Source organism: Erigeron canadensis, chromosome 2, assembly GCF_010389155.1.
Source record: "Erigeron canadensis isolate Cc75 chromosome 2, C_canadensis_v1, whole genome shotgun sequence".
Taxonomy (NCBI): Eukaryota; Viridiplantae; Streptophyta; class Magnoliopsida; order Asterales; family Asteraceae; genus Erigeron; species Erigeron canadensis.
Window position 1 is genome coordinate 20,137,183 of NC_057762.1, and position 21,778 is coordinate 20,158,960.

At 32.7% G+C, this 21,778-nt stretch overlaps 1 protein-coding gene across 1 annotated transcript; it reads right to left on the reverse strand.

Annotated features, from left to right (window-relative positions):
- Window positions 1-8: 8 nt before the first annotated feature.
- On the reverse strand, window positions 9-17,460 carry LOC122586323 (NADH dehydrogenase [ubiquinone] iron-sulfur protein 4, mitochondrial-like). The gene is made up of 5 exons (XM_043758321.1): window positions 17,224-17,460; window positions 5,235-5,323; window positions 1,931-2,060; window positions 905-934; window positions 9-210 (listed from the first exon to the last, which is right to left on the reverse strand). Exons 1-5 carry the CDS (start codon window positions 17,395-17,397, stop codon window positions 151-153), a joined length of 483 nt encoding a protein of 160 aa, XP_043614256.1. The 5' UTR covers window positions 17,398-17,460; the 3' UTR covers window positions 9-150.
- Window positions 17,461-21,778: the final 4,318 nt, after the last annotated feature.

The window sequence follows — 21,778 nt, forward strand, 5'->3', positions numbered from 1 at the left end:
CATGAACATTAGGAACTTTATGTTTTTTATTTAGATGTATGCCTATCAAAGGCAGTGTTTTTCAAGTTTTTCCATTAATAAAACAAGTGTGCTTTTAGGGTTACAAGAAACCAGAAATGGTGAGTAATTTGATTTGCATGTTTTGGAAACTTAACTTTCTTCAGTCTTTGGTGGCCCTTTCCATTTGAAATTGTCTGCATATGATTTAGCCTACAATTTGAGGATTCAAAATAAAGTAAGCCACTCATCCAATGGTAAGTGAGTAACACATGTGAACCAACAAAAAAAAAAAAGGAAAAAATACAGTCATTATAATAGGCTGAAACTTCATTTACTGCAACACCAATACTGATGAAGAAAGCTGTAACTTTTAGAGGTGGAATTGATACGTGTATCTATATGCTTTATGAGTGGTTTGATTTTGGTAATTTTACTCCCAAATGGGTAGATAGGTCAAGCTATTAAAGAAAGAAACAAAAAAAGAAAAGAAAAGGAGCTACATATGTAACAAGATGGGCCAGATGAGCTTAAAATATACATTTATGCATTTTACCCGAAATGTGTTTTATATGGTTTTAATTTGATTTGCTAATATTTAAGCATAAAGGGATTGGAGCTATGATCAGCAACCTTATAGTTTTCTTAACTATTTTTTTCTTATCTATAGGTCTTAACCATATGATTATTACTCCCATGCATTCTTATCGGAGGTCAATCTGGAAGTGGTGGTTGTGTTTTCGGGCAGGGGTATGAATATCTACATTTTACATCTAATGCCTCGTCCATAGCCGGATTGGATATTATTGTTAACTACGTGCCTTTAGCTTTGGCTTATGATTAACAAAACCATAGTTTTTAACCATAGGCTACAACAGAAGAAAATTGGTCAGGAACAAATAGGTACCTTGAGAATAGGAGTGTGATGCTTCTTGACCTGTGTGAACAATACAAGATATGTCAACAACCAATATAACAATGAATGCATTTACTGTAAAATCATGTACGGGAGATCATATTTTCCCATTTCAACATTTTCCTCAAGCAAAATGTTCATGTCTGTTGCTATCAACAATTTGCTACGTTTCTTAGCAAAAGATTAGTATAGTATGAAATGAACTTGAATCTTAAAAATATGTATCAAAATAAACAATATCCAACCTTTTGATGGAGCTATAGCAACTTCATGTGAAGATCCCATGTTCCCCTCATTTTTATCATATGACTTACCATCTTATATGTGTATGAGAACGCAAAGATGCATGAGCAAACATCATGCAAAATTACAATCACACCATCTAAAACACTGCAACCTTACTGAAAACAAACGGATTGCAGCGATGAACACAATTAAGCATTATGAAATAGTATAATGGTTATTGAGGTTACTTTATGGTCTTCAAAGCTACATCCCCATAAGGTAGCTTGTTACCAAGTTTTCTCAAGGATAAAGTATCACACATGGTTAATCAAGTCAGGATCCACACATGATGATGCTTAAGTAAAGTAGAGAGAGAAAATGAGTCACATCAAAGCAGGCAAGTCAGGTTGACCCGACCCACACACTTACTTTGTCAAAAACATTGTGTAAAACATGTTGATGCGTTAAATATAATTAGAATAACTATTTGATGACAATGATAGTTGCTTTTTGATAAACACAAATTATAACGGCAATAATTATCAAATATTAATAATTTAGGAAAAATTATGCATCGAAATACACCTCAAACGGTGCTTTGCCTGTTTTCCTTGAGCAAAATCTTTTACCCTACCCCTTAGTATCATTAAAGATAATCATACCCAAATCGGCCCATTTGTAAGTAAATGAAACAAAATGGCAACCTCCAGGTTTTAAATATGACAAACTATATTGTAGTGCCTGATACTCAACAAACATCTTTGAAGCAAAACGAAAATGGTAGCAGAATACCTCATATTCCCAGCCATGTTTCTCAGCAAATGCCTTTGCTGCCTCTGCACTATTAAAACTGAGTCCTGCATCACCAACATTAGCATATGGGTCTCCTGTCGATGTCCATCCCATTAATGGATTTTCCCACCTAAAATATCAGGTAAAGCCTAATTATAAACTCAAATTAAAACTTTGTTAAGATTGATTTAAGCCATCAAGTTACCGTATGTCTTACAAGTACCAAATGACCAACAGAAAGAGTAACTTACATGTGTCAAATAAGTAGTGCATTGCATTTGATTATCTCAACTAAGATCGTCAATTGTATTCATCATGAAAACAATATTTCTTTACAATTACAGTTTCTGGATTGTAAATCCCTGAAGAACAGGGATTCACAATTAAGCATTATGAAAACAAGCTAGAAAATGCGATCCAAAAACTTCCAATGGCTTAATCCCTTGGATTATAGGGTTTGGTATGGGATTTCTAGAACTTTTAAAGCAGTTAGCCAATAACCTAGAGTTTTGCCAAATGGTGCTTTATGAAGTTTTGCAGATATGCTATAGGTCTTTCATATATGCTTTGAAGGATTATACTCTTGGTAGGATGGTGTTTTCTCTCTCCTTAATAAACCTTCTCTTTTCTTAATATTCTTCATTATAATATTGGAGTTATTGACATATTATTAATTTGGCAATTAAATTTAAATGGCAATAACCTAGGAATTTAGCTTCTTTACCAGGTAATACACGATAAAAAAAAGTTTCAAAACATAGTTGTAATATTACCATTAGCGGGTATTGTAATGGTGACATTTTATCATACTTACTTGTGTGGCTACAATGCATAACTCCTTAGGAATGTAATGAAGTGAGCTTACAACTGTACGTGTGCAGAGTTTGCAGTGACAACTGAAATGACTCCCAAAGTAGACCCCATGACCTTATCTACAAATACTGTTCTAGTCATAGTTAAGCTTTCATATCTCCTTTCATTAATGGTCCACGTCAAGTCTGGATTAAGAAGCTAAGATTTCTTTACATTGAAAATAAAATACTGAATTCTACCTTAAAAAGTACTCAAAGGAACATGTAACTAATTAAAAGCTAAAAGCTGTATCAGGTAACATATAAAAATGATCTGGTACCTCTATGTTTCCATTCACATTTCTTGATGTAATCTGTAGATAAAGAGATGTGAATGTTGGATGTTAAAGTCAACTGCTAGAAAACTATCTACTAAATTAGAAATAATTTTTTAACCACCATTTACTTCGGTAACAAATTGGTAATTGCACATTAAAAACTGAAATACTATATTATACTTCACATACCTCAGTTACCTTCGTTATTTTCTAAACATAACGATAACCAATAGGATCAAAAATCAGATTACTCACTGAATGCATTAAGTTACATATTTTGACTCTGTTTCGCACCACCTGTTCCCCTCATATTAAATGCAAATTTTATCATCATGTTCAATAAGTCGGTGAAGCAACTTATCTTCTACTCATCACCCCTTTTTATGACGTAATCAGAAGCAAACTTGGCCTACAGATACCTATGAGTTGGTAGAACAAACTCTTGCTACATAGAAGGCTAATGTTTGTGGAAACTCAAAAGAAGTAGATTATGTTCGCATGTTACCAAAATTTTATTCCTAAGAACTTCAATTATTTACAAGGCATAATTGTCATTATTCTTACTGACTGTCAGATCTAACTTGCGCATGCATAGTGAGGCAGGCCAGGGAACATGATTGGTATAGATATGTTTAATCAATTCCAAAGTCCGATAATATAGAGTCAATTTGAAAGTCATGGTATAAATATGTTTAACTTACTCGATAAAGACATCAATTTGATGTTCTATTTGGATCGTGAATCCTGGAAGAGCAGGGAGCCATGATAGTTGTGATTTTGGTAGAAAGGTTTCAATGACAGATTAAAGTCAATGCCATGGAACAATATGCCTACAATCTTAACACTTTCTTTGGGCGATATAGTGTATAATTTATGGAGAGGAAGATAAAGAGATTCCATGTAATCGGAATGACAATTGAGATTGGAGGTTTCAATTAATGCCAATATGGAAGGAAAAAATAAAGAAAAAAATATAGATTGAAAATGATATGTTAACTGATCTGATTCTTTATGTTAATTGGCATTGCCTGTGGCCTACCAATGTTCTCAACTATATTTACTAATCTTTTTGCAATGGGGATTTGGTTAGGCAGATCATGCTTATTAGTTAGACTGGCTGAGGATATGCTTTGTGGCCAGACATGTGTAGATATTTTATTTATGCAAACATCAAGATCTATCACAAAAGAGATTGTTTATTGAGTTATTTGGGAGAGGAATATCTTTACAAATGCCAAAGTTCATATAAAGGTCCAAGTAACATACATTGTCTAAGAACAAGGTAATGTCCAGTATCGGTACTCATAGTTGAAACGGGATGGAGTATTACAACAAAATAGAAAATTCAGTCTTACCAATAGATCTGCAGTTACTATTTTACCAATATTAGTCCCTTTTTAATGCAAATTAATTTTGCATTCAAGGGTCTTAATATAAATATAATTGAGACATGATAACATCTGAAGATAGTGTTCATGTCTTTCCACAGTACGTGGGCCATAAATTCACGAACCTCTCTCCTCCAATAATGCTATAACAACCCCTTTAAAATATCCGTAATCATAGTATCCATTTATCGTTCCCCTTCTTGACAGATTAATCTTACATGTATGTAGTTTAGAGGTACTCTAACATTTTAACTAACTTAAGGGCAGGGCAGGCAAGTCCGTGATAGTTCAAAATGGATTTAGGTTCAAACATGTATATTATAGGAGTCGAAAGAGGTTAACCAGTCTCATATACATAACTATCGCAGCATCCTCCAAATTCTCTCTATATGTATTATTCATCAAACTATTCCTACTTTCAACATGTCCAGCAAAGTCACACTCCATAACCTAAGGGTGCCATACACCTTACAGTGAACCCTTATATGAAAAACCCAAGTAACTAGGAATTAGTATATGAAAAGAGACATAGCTGATGAAGTATTTCCAAGTCATGAACATATGTGTTATATTTCATCTCTCACCATGTTCTACCTAAAGTCCTAATTCGTATAATAAGGTAGTATTACGGAGAAGACTTGTACGAAACACCACAAAAATAGATATATGCACTATAATTTTAGGAGCTAAGAGAGCAAAATGACCACAAATGTTGAACACAAAAAGTATAAACTGAACGCCAAATTCATAATAAAAAGGTGAGGTAAGTATATGCTATAATACATACTTCTGTGTTGATAGAAAGTTGATTTTCCACTTCCCGACTTTTCCAGATCCTTGTTGAGATGCAGTGCGCGCAGGCGAATAAATCAAGACCTGGAATAAATAAGTTGAAAAATCAAACATACATTCATCTATAAATAAATAAATACAGTTTTAGTAGTTTTTAACTGGAACTTTTAACATTTATAACATCCAGAGACTTGTTATGTCCCACAGTCACACTATGCTGGCATATGCTTCACCTTGTCGCTATGATTTAGATACTCATTTATGACCATACTTGTTGCTTAATACACATGCATCTATATTATTATGGTGTTTTAATAGGTAAAAGCAGACTCGAATAAGAGGAGTGAATAAGTAAAAATTAAATCCAAAGCAGGCAAATAAATTAAACATAAAAATCAGTTTTGGTATTTTTTAGGACTTTCCAGTATGACTAAAATGATTCAATAATATTCCTGACAAATATATATAACAAAAATTAGAATCCCATTTGAATAATCATAATATCTGACAACATACTAGGGTTTTTGTTATGACCTACATGGCATGAATATTTTTATATAAATATTTCATTTAGACTGATATTTAGGATTTTTAATTTTAATATAATTAAATTACTTTTAATGAGGATAAGTTGGGATAGGCACCATTTTCTCAGTGCATTATCCTATCAATTAGGAGTAGTTATCTTGTCAGTTGTTTTTATTCCCAATATATGTAACTACTAACTAAGAATGGAGATCTGAATTTTGAAGTCAAGTGAGTGTTTAAGAGATCACTGGGTTTTCTCTATCAAACCTTTTATTTTTATCACATATCAAAAGAGGTCATCAAGGCGAAAATCACAGAAACATCAAACCCATTTTACTCTTAATCACCTTGTAACTCAATCACAAAACAGGACAACAGTTTTACAGCAGAAAGCTAACCCAGGTTTTGCATCGTTACGTTGTGTGTGTGTACTCTTTCGTTTTGTTTTTTTTTTTTTTCCAATTTAGCTGCTCTTTTTCAAGCAAAAAAACTATGATGACCTAGATTAAGATATTTACAGTAGTAATCACAATAATGAAAATTGTGACATGCAATTGCTAATATGCAAAACTTTCAGAATGTTTTAAATGAGACTCAAACAATACTTTGGGGCTGTTGTCCCAGCTTTTCAAGCTATCCCAATTGACAACCATGCAATAGTGCCTTTTATGACATCATTGGGATGTCTATCAAACGCTCTTTATATCATATGAAAATAGGTCATCATGGCCGAAAATCACCGAAACATCAAACCCAATCCATTCTTAATTACCCTGTAACTCGATAACAAATACAGGACCATAACAGTTTTACAGCTGAAAGCTAACCCAGGTTTCACATTAATATTTGTGTGTACCCTTTTGTGCATTTTTTTTACTTTAATTTTTTTGTATCTTAACTTGGCTACTCTTTTTGAAGCAAGAAAGTTACAATGACCTAGATTAACATGTTTAGAGTAGTAATCACAATATTGAAAACTGTGCATGCAATTGCTAATATGCATGACTTTCAAAATGTTTTAAATGAGACTCAAACAATATTTTAAGCTGCCATACTAGCCTTTCAAGCTATCCAATTGACAACCATGCAACAGTGCTTTTTATCATTGGTTACATTTTCCTGGGTGGTAGTGTTGACAATTGTCAAATAAATATCAAGACTAACCATTGGTAATTTTTACCAAAAATGAGATTCCTTATACTCGGCTATGAATATCAACAGAAAAACAAAAACAAAAAACCTAAATACGCGGCTAAATGAATTGAGCATTAAGAAAGATTTTGGATTTGACATTCAACTAAATGCATGAGAAATTCTAGGGATGAATAACCAAATTTCGCCTAGTTGGATACAAAAATGTTGGGTTAGTAAACTTTAGCATCATATATACCAATCTGATAGACTTTGTGGATAAAGGTCAAACACAGTTTGCAAAACGATTTTGGTAACAATAAGCTCATTTTATAGTGACATTAATACAATTGTGCATGTTATGCTAATAATACAGCTAAGTAAACTGCAAATATGTCATGGTATTTATGCACATTACAGGCTGCCCAAGCACTTGTTTTTATGACCAACATATTCGGTAGCTTGAGAGGGACCAATGTATTCATTAGCTAATAGATTTAGATTGATGAGGCTGACGTGTTTAGGAACATGTATTTCCATGGTTTCTTTTAATTTTCTATGAGGTCAACCAAAGTTGTACAAGTAATCACGAGTCCAAACCCACCCAAGATTTCCGCAAATTTCTTTGGCTAAAGATCTTAAATTTTACACCATATAGAATCCACGAAACGAATAGCTACTTGTCCTGTTGGTGTGGGTTTTTGTAAACATTTTTAACAAACATTAATAATGCAAGTAAATAGCAAAGTAAAATAAAAAGAGTGATAGTTTTCTAAGGTATAATTTTTATTGATTAGCTTGAATGACAAATTAGCACTCAACCATAGTTGTCAAAGGCGAAAGCGAACTCAATTCACAATAACCTGAAATGAGACCTAGGCGAGAGGCAAAAAAAAGATCAGGCCTGAACAAAAAAAGCACACTTCGGTTAAAAACAAACCAATGTCATTCAAGTTGCTAAATACCAATATAATAACCCACGATGAATTCAACGAAAAAGTTCAAAAGAAATTGTCCAAAACCATGGACCAAACTTAAGATGAAGAGTCTTAATAATGTATAAATAGAAGAAACCTTACTTTTAGTTAAATGAAAAACTCTGATGAATAATGATATTGATATATATGGAACAAAGACTCTTGTGATCCTCATAATATACGTAAAATTTTCTTTGACATGCATTAAAAGGGTTTAATTATATGGATTAGTGTAAACCAGTGCTTCATACAATAAGACTAGGCCTCGCCTGCGCTTTGCGTTAAGGTGCAAGAGGTGCTCGCCTTTGACGACTATGCTATAGACTACCTAGATGAGAAGCACTTGTACACTAGTGCTTAAGAAAAGACTTAGATCATTTGGATTACTAATGAGTTGTGTGAAGTAAATAATTTTATAATATATATGTATATGTATATATATAGGGGAGGTTACCGTGCGAAATGTCTTTCACTGAGAAATGTGTGAAAAACTATGTCAATGTTAACAAAGATTCATGCATCTTAGTTACCATGTCAATCTTAACAAAGATTCATGCATCTTAGTTACCACTAACATAATAACTAAGACATGCATCTTAGTTACTACTAAGATACATTTTGGATAGGAAAAGAAAGAGTTAATAATGTATGTTTCGTATCGACACTGTATGTTAGTACTATTGAAGCTACATTTTACTACTTTGCAGACTTCACACATTAACTTACAAGTATATATTGATACGATCTGGATTGTTAATAACTTATTAATAGATACAGTTAGTTATTATTTGTATTATTATTATTATTAGGAAAGTATTATAGTAGGAACCTTTCTCCACCAATATAATTAAGGGTATTATAGTACTTTTCTAATCATGCATTAATTAATTGAAAATACATTTTATAAATCCCACAATTGTCTAATTCAGTTACGTAAATTCAGTTTTGAGAGCCCATATCTCCACCCATTTAGGATCGATACATGTTATCTATTATAATCATTGGATTTAATTTTTTTCACATAATATTATGGAATTGCAGTCAACAGATGATTCTAACATTTATCAAATATATATACAAATCATCTACTTTGGATAAGCGTGATATCCTGCCACTCATATGTATATTTATTTGCAACTTAGCTACATACATATGCTTCGAACTTAATTTTATGCTTCTAATCCCATAAAGACTTATGTATATCATAGTTGCATACATATGGTTACCAAACTTATTCTCAACTTTAAATGCATACATATGATCTCAACTCGATTGTATATATGTGATCAATATGCATTCTTAGTCACAGAGACATTGCATACATATGATACATAGCGATTATATGTGATCAACATGCATACGTATTCATATGATTATATGTGATCAACATGCACACTTATTCATATGATTATATGTGATCAACATGCATACTTAGTCACACACAAGTTGCGTACATATGTTACACATGATGATATGTGATTATACCACAGTTGCATACATATGTTCCTACCTAAATTGCATACACATGCTACACATGAACATATATGCTTAATTTATATACACATATTCAGTTATTTTACTTAGAGTTTTACAAAATATGCACCAACAGAAAATCATACACATAATCAATAACATTCCAAAACACCTGGTTACGATAAGTTACATTAGGATTATCGAATCCCAAATCCCAAAAAATTTAATATAACTAATTGAAAAGAATACTTCCTTGGATCACGAGTTCGTTAAATCTAACCAACTAAACCGGTAACCTATGCACATATATAATTCTATTTGCTTGTTTTTTTCTTCGTTGTTGATACATGTTTGCTTTAGCGGTCATCTTCTCAAGGTGCAATTAGTATGCCCATACGTTTAGAACATCTTTGGAGTTTATATACTAAATATATTGTTTTGCTCCATTCACGAATAACCAACTAAAAAATTAACGTAATCCAAGAAAATTGTAAAACACCAACCTACGTCCATCTCCCTAGGCATGTATGCACCTAAACCTATTTGGCGGTTTCAGAAATTATCAAGTCTCTTCGATATCTTGAATAGCCAAAAAAAACACATAAGTGTACCTACCCCTATTTTTATTGGATCAACAATGCTATCGTCTCCATATATTTTTTGACTTACATGCGTACCTCTTAGATTTTATTTTTTGATCAATTTTTGGATATAATTGGATTACACTGATCTTTAATGGCGGCTTTAGGGGAAGGTTGGTGAGAAGTGGTTTCTAATTATCTATATTTGTGGGTTAACTTTGCAATATTAACAAATCTTTGATTTTAATGTCAATATTTTTTAATGACTCTTATGCCCCTGAGCACATGTTCTGCTCCATTTTTTGTTAAACTTATTTACAATGTTGCCATTGTAATTATTGGTCGTAGATCACTAATATTCAATGGCTGAGATTTATTAAGGGGTTCTCAGAGCTTCTTGCTTTTTTAAAGGTTCTCAAAATAACCTTTCCCTATATATATATATATATATAATAGTGAAGTGATCAAGCGAGAACCAAAACAAGAGAAGTGTGAGAACCACTAAAAAAATCATCTCTAAAGACAGAGCCCTTAGAGATAAGGGCTAGGCTTGTACCGTATCCAACCACCACCATCTATTGGATCGCCGCCTCGCACATTAACCTACAACTATATATATATATATATTGGTAACTCTCAACCCTTAGGCCTCCCACATAGCTACGTTTTGAGGACGTCGTCGAGGGTTAGACACAGCCGACGTAGGGGGTTGGATCACGAAGCCTATCTCAACGATCATCTGACGATCTAATTTTTTTTTTAGGAAAGATTATTATTTTTAATCTACAAGTCATAGGAACCGTCATTGACGTTTCCGACGAAGAAGCTGAAAACGAAATCGCTTTAAGTCCAAGGGTGGCAAGGCCCATGGTATTTGTTATTAATAAATGATTTTACTTGAATTTGTGCGTAAGTCATAGTTATCAATAGCGAAATCAAACTCAAAGCTCTATGATCCCAAATGGGGCCTAGGTGAAAGGTGCAAAAAGAGTATATAAATTTTTAGTGTCTCTAACAAATCATAATAAAGTAAATTTCAGCTAAAGATGGTATATGAAATAGCATATTAGTCTTAATAATATAAAAATAAAAAAACCCTACTAATTAATTGAATGAAGAATAATCCGATGAATGATGATCTTGTCATAATGCTATATACCGAGTGGAACAAAAATTATGTTGTGATATTCCAATAATATACGTGATTTTTTCTCTCATACAAAGGGTCTATTTATATTGAAAATTGTAAACTTCACTTCATACTGTTAATTGGCCTTGGGCCTAGGGTTTCAAGCGCTAGCCTGCTTTTTGCGCCTAGGCGCAAGGAGCGCACGCCTGTGGCAAGGGTCATGGTTCAAATAATAAGAAAAATTAAAATAACTAAGGATGAGGTAAAGAAGGCTTATTGGTAAGGGTACTCTTGGGAAGGGGAGAGTGTATTCACAAATTTTTTTTTGTGGGGGGGGGGGGGGGGGGGGGGGGGGGGTGGTGTTAAGGGACATTTCTAATCTCTAACATGGTCGAGATTACAATGTTGGGTTTGAAGTCCTACCTATATGGCCTTGTTTATTGGATGATTAGTAGGCCCGTTTAAGCCTAACTTGCTCACCAAACTATTAACCCTAATATGTCATATATATTTATACTACTATACAAAATTTATATCCCCATGTTGAAAATTTAGAAAATGAGACATGTGAATTGATCAAACTACCCTTAATAATTAAATCACCACTAATCTTTAAATTATACCATTCGTCCCTTATATTTTAAATTGATCAAACATTTCTACGTCACACCGCCGCATTGCGCGAGTTCAATGCTCGTATATATATCATATGTAAGTGTAATCTAATGGTTCAAAGCTTAATAAATTAACCTAGTTGTGGCCAGTGGATTAGGCTCCCCACTGGGACGAACCACGTTACATCTCGTGTCGGTTATCTATTTTCTTGTTTTTATCTTTTTGTTTAATTGCTTCCGTTGTGTTAAGGCTAAGGTTGTTAATTAAAGCATTCCCATAAGCATCCATATCGACACCAATAAATATTATATATCAAAGTAGAAAATTGTTGGTGTTTAAACTTCCAACTTTTGAAGACAAGCACACGAGAGTTTTCCACTAGATTTAATATTTTTTTTTAATAGCAATCTATCCTACTCCTAAACTAGACTAACGCCTAAGAGGCAACCTAGGGCTCCCCGAAAACCCTAATAACCCACACCCCCAAAAATGTGGAGAATGGAACTCGAACCTAGGTGACTCCTCCCAGGGTCACAGACCTTACCTATGGGCTACCAACCCCATTGCCATTAGAATTAATATTTTAATGTTAACAAACATATAAACCATTAAATACCAAGTGTTCATTTTAATCATCAAAATAAACATTATTAAATGAATTAATTATTAAATTACTTAAATAATTTATTACCTATGGATGTAACTCACTATGACCAAATTTCTATGTTATGTAAAGATTTCATAAAATGTCCCTTCCATACAATGAACTTTCATATCCCGATTATTGGCCATACCAATCAAAAAGTTGCAAGTGCTAGCTTATATGGTTGCCACATATACCCGCCTACATCTTGTTAACAGGATTGGAAAGCTTATCACATGGCATTGACATTATACAAGATCTTTATATAAGATACACAATTTGTCATAGTTGATTACATTCACATGTAATAATCCCTTAATTAAATCATTTCATAAGCTCAAAGTGTATGTCTAAATTCAAATTTTAACTCTTCTTAATACTAATATATATATATTATATGACAAGAGTTACGACTACTATTTCAATGATTTCGGTGATAATGTATGAGATGTATTCAATTTTACTTTTTACTTTACAAAAAAAAATGTATTTATTTCTAGAGTAAATTACATAAATGATACATTTGGTATGTGATTTGTTCAAAATTACTGGTGTTAAGCCTGCAAGTTTGAAATTACGCTAACGATACTCAAGGTTTTTAGCTCTCCCTAACATATAACTTTTTATTCTATGACTATCATTCTTGTGAACTCTCTTAATATACGATATATATATATATAATTAAGATTCATATTTTTTTTTTAAATTGCAAATATTTTGCATTTACATTTTAAAATTTTCATATAAAAGTTAAGACGTTGATTTTCTATTTTTTTCAATTCACTTTGTTTTGTTTGCTCTTATTACTTTTATGATGATTAGTGTTGATAAAATTATGAGATAAGATTATATTATTCATGTTTTTTTAAAAATAATATACGTTTATGTTTTTTGAAAGTCTTTTTTGTCCCTCATACTTTTTTGGTGAAAAGAGGTTATGTAAGCATTCTTACACAACTGCCCCTACTACAAAGACTATGTCTAATACATGTTATTGCATACTTGTCAATCTTTTCTTTTCTCTCTCTTTTTTTTTAACGGAAAGTGTTAGATGTTATTGATTCGAACCCCAAGACTCACATCCAAGGTGGGTATTATGCTCGAAGTTGAAACCTGTGCACTCCTGCAGAACAGGAGTGATAACACGTATGTCCATATGCTCAAGAGGTAAATGCCATAAACCATGGGGAATCAAGATTCAATCCTAGATCTCTAAGCCAGCATCCCCTCCGCCACGTCCCTCGAAGAGGTTCTAAAATTCAAAAGATATTTTCTATCTTTCAAAGAAAATAGTTCTCAAAAAAAAATCAAGATCTGTAGGTCGATCATTGGTCCTACCGCACCGAGTCAATCAATTTCTTTGGCTTTAATCGAATGTTTTCAGTATTCGATAATCATATATTACTTAGTTTTTCATGGTCATACGCTACCACAAAAATGATTAGAAACCCCCTATCAAAACGGGTTTTCACATAAAAGATAAAAACAAGTTTCTACAACCCTAAAAAGAATAAATACCGCCTATGAGAACCGGTTTTCACATAAATACACCCCTATTCAAAACCGGGTCAAAAACAGGTGTATATATCCCTTGTATATATCCCTTGAAACGGATTTCCTTTCTTTTGTAGGTTTCTATATCCCTTAAAGACAGTTTTATTTCTTTGTTCCGTTAAAAGCCTTACACATTAACGACTTGGGCTTAAGGTAGATATCTAAGCAACCTTGGAGGCCCTTGCTTACTTATTACGCCAAGGCGCATGGTGCGCACACTATTAACAATTATGTCATGGATGACATACATCAACGATTGATTACTATCAGCCAATCCTAGTCCTAAACTTGGGAGTGACAATCTTCTCATAAAAATCTATTGTTAAACGTGTTTAGTCAAGTGTTTAGTTAATTGTTATTTGTTTGAAATTATGAAATGTAACAAACACATTAATTAGGTGCTTATAAACGTAATATTTTTATCAAGTAATTATGAAGATGAGAACCCATCCGAAGCTCAAGTAATTATCATATGATGGCAATGCAAATGTTAGCTCAAGAACAAATTAAGAGTAGCGAATGCGCTTTGAGCCTTCAATAACTCTAGTTTTGTTATAGTAATTACAGTATCATGCATGTGAATAATAGGTGACTAAATAACAAACTCGTAAAAACCAAATAATACATTTGAGTAAAGCGAATAAAATTAAAAAGAGTTTAACAACGTTAAAAATGTTTTGGAAACTAATTACTAATATGATAAATAATAAATTTACTAAAATTTAATTGTCTCATAAAACAAAAGCAACTACACCGAGAAAGACCAACTAAACAACCTAAATGATGATAACTTTCTCACCTAGTATCATGCATTAAGAGAGATACCTACATATGAGAAAGAGATACACTTCAAAAGGTTGGATAATGTCTAGGAGCAGGCAAATTAGGGATGTTAAGACCTATTGAAGGGGGGGAAAAATGAAGGACACAAATTTATACTTTCAAAATATAATTATAGTATTCTAGGGTTTATCATTTAACTTTTTTAAGACATAAATATATATCTACCACGCTCAGACGACCAAATTCAAGGGTTAAACAAGTCGTTTTCTTGTTTTATACTTGTTTAATCGCAGAGCTCTAGTCCAAACCACTTCCTACTCCTAGTGTCATGAAAGAGGTTCGAATAACAAACCAAGAGCAAGTGACTTACTTGGTGGATAATGTCCGAACTAGTGCAGGCAAATTAGGTATGTTAAGACCTATTTAACGGGGGAACATGATGCAAATTTATACTATTTAAAATATGATCATTTTTAGTATTCTAGGGTTCATCATTCAACTTTTTTTAATACATAGAACATCTAATTGTCACGCTCAAACCACCAAAGCCAAGGGTTAAACAAGTCGTTTTAATGTTTTATACTTGTTTAATCGCACGCTTCTTTTTTAAGACCCGATTTGTCGGCTCTAGTCCAGACCATTTCTTACTGCTAGTACCATAAAAGAGGTTCGAACTATTAACGAAGAGTGAATTACCGACCAGGAGCATGACAGAGAAAGACCATAGTAACGTTTACTTTATATTGACTAATTCACCTTCGACAAAGTAAGAATTATGGCAAGTACATGGAACGCGTCGAAGCCGGAATCCTTTTACATTTATCCTCAAAAGATATGCATATAAGTTGACATGCTAACTTTCAGGCTACTAATGATTCGTAAATGCAAATAAAAGGATGCCACACTTTGGATGATCACCTAAAAAAGATAGAAGATGGGAAGCTTCACATATTAGATAGAAGTGCTTAGAAATGAAAAAGAAAAGCATATCTTTGGTCTTTAGTTCTCAAAGTAAATTTATTAAAGCTTTAAAAAAAACCTTGTTTTGAATTCTAGAGACCAAGGGATCCTAAAGCTTTTCTTACATGCTTATTGAAGTGGAAATAGATATATACTTCCCTAAGATGGTAAACCTTGTGGTGTTTCATAAAAAAACATCATTTGCATCATTTAAGAAAGGGTAATGATATTCGTACTACATAGTTGGATAAATTTACCACACAGTACAACTTACTTCCTTCTTGAACATACCCTACAAGTTACTAAAAGACGTGTGGTAGATTTATCACATCTTGTGGTACGAATATCACTTCCCTTTAAGAAAGGATAGTCATTTGAGAAGATATCACCCTAGCTATCTTGATTTGAACATGAGGCAAAATCCAGTTGAGCCAATAAACAAGGTACATGTATATAAAGGGGTACATAGGCAATACAGAAATTATTCTTGGCCCCTTCATGAAATGAACCATGGAAAGAGAGACACCACTCACCAAAACAGTTTAGAATATCGCATATCGACATCAAGAAACATAATAGTTGAACCAATAAGAATGATTTGCTTCATGTCTCGGGTTAACACGATACATAATTAGTTGGTAGTTATATACAAAAGGAGCTAAGATTGGAAAATTTTGAAAGTGGGCTAATGATTGATGCAATAAAAAGAAACAAACCCAAGGGCTCAAAGTGATGGCATAGGCCAAAATATTATAGAAATGGAAACCCGAAACGAAAATAACCATCAAACAGTTGGAAACCATTCGTCCGATTACCTTGTGACAACCCCATTTTAGTTAGTAACCCAAGCATACCTTTTCCTCGAAAAGAATACTCACATGTTGGTAATATGAATGACTTTCTCTTTTCGATGGAACGAGAATATATATAAGCAACATCCCTCACGATTAAAGCATGACAGCAATAAGAAGATGCATAACAAAATTGAATGCACAAAACAATTACCCTCTCATCCACGTAACAATACCAATTCCATTAGTTTCTTGCGGTTTGAGGAAACAATGTTTCCACCAAACCCGAATTATGTGTATTTCAATCTTTAAACCATCCTTCAAGGGGTTTGATTTCTTAAATAAAACCGACTTCATATAATTTATTCAATTTCCTAGCCACCATAGCCGAATTATGTGAATTTCATTCAATAATCAATCTTTAAATCATCTCTTAAGGGGGTTAATTTCACGAATAAAATCAAGTTCAAAGAATGTGATCAATCTCTTAGCCACTATGTCCCCATTTTTCTAACAAAATCGCGTACGATTTCATAAGTAATTCGTTTACATAATTACATCTCTAAGTTACACATTAGTTGGATGCCTATCCTCTATAAATATTTCAATCTTAAATTTCTAACATAATTAGTACACCTGATAACTATTACACAGATCCCAATTTAATAATCATCTCACATAACCAGACATCTAATCATATGTGTGTGTGTATATATATGTATAATATACGAGTAATAAATAGAATCATATAAAATAAATATATATTTAAATGATATATAATAAAATAATGATACGAAAGAAATGTAAGAGGGAGCTAACCCTACGACGAAGCTGTTGCTGAGGGATGCCGGAGATGATCCCAACCTCGCCGGGATTCACTTCCACCAAAGCACCATCAGTTGTGCCGCTGCTAAATGATTTCTTTCCGATCAATGATCCATGATCCCGCCGGAAAATACCAGCGGCGATATGTCGTCGGAGAATTCTCGACATGACAAGCCAGATGTTTTCTTTTTATTAGTTTAGTTGTGACTGTTACAACTTACAAAACGTGAAAAAGCGGCTTTTTATGGAAACGGAACTTTCTAGTTTAGTGTTCTAGTTTATAATGTAATAATGTAATGTAATAAAAATTAATCTATTATATTAATAAAACAAAATTATTTTTAAAAGTTATTTTTAGAAAAAGAATGAAATGACAAGCACTCATCATTTGCTTAGCACAATTTTTAAAAAGATGACATTATATTTTTTGTATTTTTATTTTCTTATTACTATTTTTTTTACCATAAATTCTATGTTTACTTTCTTTAGCTATCCCAAAATCTCATCTATTTTTCTATCCTCATATAAATAATTTTTAAAATATATATACAATGATAAATGAATAACCATCAACATTAATTATTATTTTTTTGTTAAAATTTTAAAGTTTTCAAGTTTTTTTTTCTAATATTGATCCGATTTTTTTTCCAATAAATTAACGGTAAATGTCCGGGTTATAACCGATTTTACTTCAAAAACCCGGGTTGAACCCGGGTTTGATTAGCTAGTAATATAAAGTTAATAATAAATTTGTTTGTTGCGAGAACGAGACTATGTGGCTGTTATATATTTAAATTTGGGTATAAAATTATTTATATCTTAATATTTTAATTCATAAAAAAACATGAGACTCAATCATTTTTTGTATTATGTATATAATCTTAGATTTTTTTTTAAAAGGTGAATTTCGCTTGAATCTTAGTGTCGCTATTCGACAGCGAGAGGTCTAGCATACGTTGTCTAAACCGGGTCCGCACTAAAGAGCTCACTCGAAGTAGAAATGTCTATTTCAAATACCTAATGGGGGGAAACTCTCTATTAATCCGCCTGAAAGCAGACGATTAATAAGGGTAAACTCTGCCCTCCAAACTTGAACTTGGATATACCCAAGTCAAGTCCTCATATAAGAACTACATATATCTCAAAGTTGGCTGAATGAGGATTCGAACTTGAGACTTAGAAGTCACCAGAGAAATTCCTAACCACTATAACAACTTATCATTGATATATAGTCTTAGATATCTGACCGTCATGGATTCACTTTTCTCTCGTCATAATTAGTGTATTATAAAAATAACTAATCACATGTCTACGTGATGTGGGAAAGTGATGATGTGGCGGTGGCGGTGGCGACGGTGGGGGTAGTAGTGTGATTATTAACGTAGAAGAAGGTAATGTAGTTTTTGATCGTTGAATAATGTATGTCGTAATTAATTTAATAATGAGTATTAGATAGTACGAGAGTAAGTACCCGCGCGTTATGGCGGTGAGATGGTTGGGGTGATAGCTAGGTCATAGAGTGTGATATGTCACAAAGTGTGATAAGTCATAGGAGTTGACATATCATAGAGTATGATACTCAAATTTCTTAGCCGTACGAGCTCCGTCAATGGATTTAAAAATTCATCGAAAGTATATCGAATGACATCTCTAATGAAAGAGCATGAAATTTTAAGAACACCCATAAAACTTTTATGATTTATCGATGTACGGTTTTCGAGATAAAAGATTTTGAATGAATTGGAGGAATAAATGATTTATGAAAGAAAGAGAAAAAAAATAATTGGTTGAAATTTGATGAGAGAAAAGGGTATTATAGTTATTTTAGATAAATATAGAATAGATAGGATGAACATTTTAGGGAAATACTTAAAATCAATATTGAAAATATATATATATATAATGACGATATATAAATTCTTTAACAATATACCAGATTGTTTCTTGTGTAATATGTGGTTTAGTTTTCGTTATAACTTGTAATATAACCAAGAGTTATAGAGAAGATATATTGAAATTTGATGATATTATTATATTAAAAGTTGGTTTGTATCAAAAACTATTAGTAAGATATATATTTTGATTATAACTTTGTAAAAATGATAGTATAAAGTTAAATACTTAAATATAACAAACTATATTTTCTTATTAAAAAATTATTAGTAGGATATGTTGTATAGGATTTTTTTGACAATCAAAATTAGGGATGTGCACGGGTCGAAAACCGGCCCGAGCTGCGACCCGCGAGAGCATGAAAACGTGACCCGTGACCCGGCCCGTGAAGGTTCGGTTCGGTTCAGTTCGGGTCGGGTCACGGGTGGGTCGCGGGTTTCCTTCACGATTTTTCGGTTTTTGCCTTCACCCGACCCGGCCCGGGCCGACCCGTTGAATCCGTGACCCGCGAAAGCACCAAAAACGTAACCCGTGACCCGACCCGTTAGGGTTTTGGACGGGTCGGTTCGGGCCGGTTTCGGGTCGGGCGCGAGTCATCGGGTCTTTTGCTCATCCCTAATCAAAATTAATCACTTATAACAACCAATTTTATCAATAAATATAACAAACTTTATTCTCATATTTGAAAAAAAAAATTAAAATCTTACATCGAATACACTTTAAGTTTATAACTATATACCAAGATATCATAATAATTACTGGTATAACTCGAATCCCGCGTTGCGAGACCTTAGTTTTCGTTTTGAAATGGCTGTTTTGTTTTTGAGTAATTGTGTTGAACCTTTAACCGCCTAATTAACAATCATTGTGTCATAGATAAGTTTGTTTCATATGCATATATATTTATTTAATGGCAAAACCACATTAGTTTCCGTCTGAGTGTCATGCAGTGTCAATTATTATGATTATATTTTGTTACCTATGATGTGTCGCTATATATATGTTAGCTTAACACTTTTACCATATGAAATATATATTTATTTAAAGCAATAAAAGTTTACAGTAATGCATCTTTCTAATATGCACAAAGAAAAAAGTCGAATGAAAGTTTTCAATATATTAGTTAAAACCACAAAGAAGAAAGTATGCAAAAACCAAATAATGTACATAACGTTACGGGATATGACCGTAAAAAAGTTGCAATATAGTATTTGAAAACCCAAACAAAAAATAAATGTGAAAAAAACCAATAAGTAACCCATAATAGAAAGGCCAAATGGGATGCGATGTGACAAAATCCGAATAATGATAATGGTACGGGATATAAGCATAAAATAGTTGCAATATATTGTTTGAAAACCAAAAGGAAAAAGAGTGTGCAAAAAACCAATAAATAACCCGTAGTAAAAAAATCAAACAAGATGCGATTTGGTAAAATTTTACTGGACGTTACGTGGACGAACCGTTCATGCTTTCATTTCGCTTTATAGTATGTATAATTAGCATAAGCATGTTAGATTTTTGCTTATGTAAGGAGGGTAAATGGGTGGGAACCCTCAGGTCCCATGTATCGTTTTTGGTACTCAAAGCACACACCGAATAAAACTCATACCCGGTGAGTCACCATCCTCACACATGGGATCACAAGATATAGTTTCTACACTTGCCTTTGGCAAGTTTTGAATCTGTGAGTAAGTGAATAAAGTCACGTCTAATGTGACTTGTCACCTTTATTCTCAATCACCTTGACATAATCTTGTGCCTGAGGCAAAAAACTTGATATTATCTGAATATATAAAAGTGTAAAGGTAAAAATCTTCTCGTAATCAGTATAATGTATTGTAACTACTTTACATAGCCACTAATATGATCTTGACTGAAATGAAGCTCAAGCGAACATTTTGAATCTTAAGAGCCACCAAAATCCTATACAAAAAATCGATTACTAGCTTCAACTATTTTTAAACAAAGGTCCAATTGGTCCTTTTCAACCCAACTATATATATATAATTGGTCCTTTTCAACCCAACTATATATATATATATGGGCTGTTATGCATCAAACTTGGGTGAAAAACCACTCACATACCAATATTTTAATACTTTGAATAAATGTTTGGCCCTCTATGATTTTTATGGTTTAAAAAAAGGTAAGTGATGGGTTTTTCACCCAACTTAAGTGCCTAACAGCTTTATATTCCCTTTCCCCATATATATATATATATATACTTACATAAATTTGTATATTTTATTTTAGAAAAGTGTGAATTATTTGCAAATGATAAGAGATCTAGCATAAGATATATAACGGGGTTCTCGCTATAAGGTATCTCGCACAATTGATTTTCAATTTTCAAAAAAGTTAAATAAAATAAACACCACTATCACCTACTGATATAAAGAGAAAACTCACCTAAGCTCATTATAGATATAAATAGACTAAATACATATGTCTACCCAAATATACTTAAAATTGAACTCAACCTTGTGACCTCTTATAAGGGAACGGACGTACTTCTACTAAACCATGCCCAAAATATACAAATACATATCATACATGTGTGTACCTATCTACCAATATAATAAAACAGGATTAATATATTTATTGATAAACATGTGACGCTTTCTTTAAACGACACATGTCATATTAAGTTTAT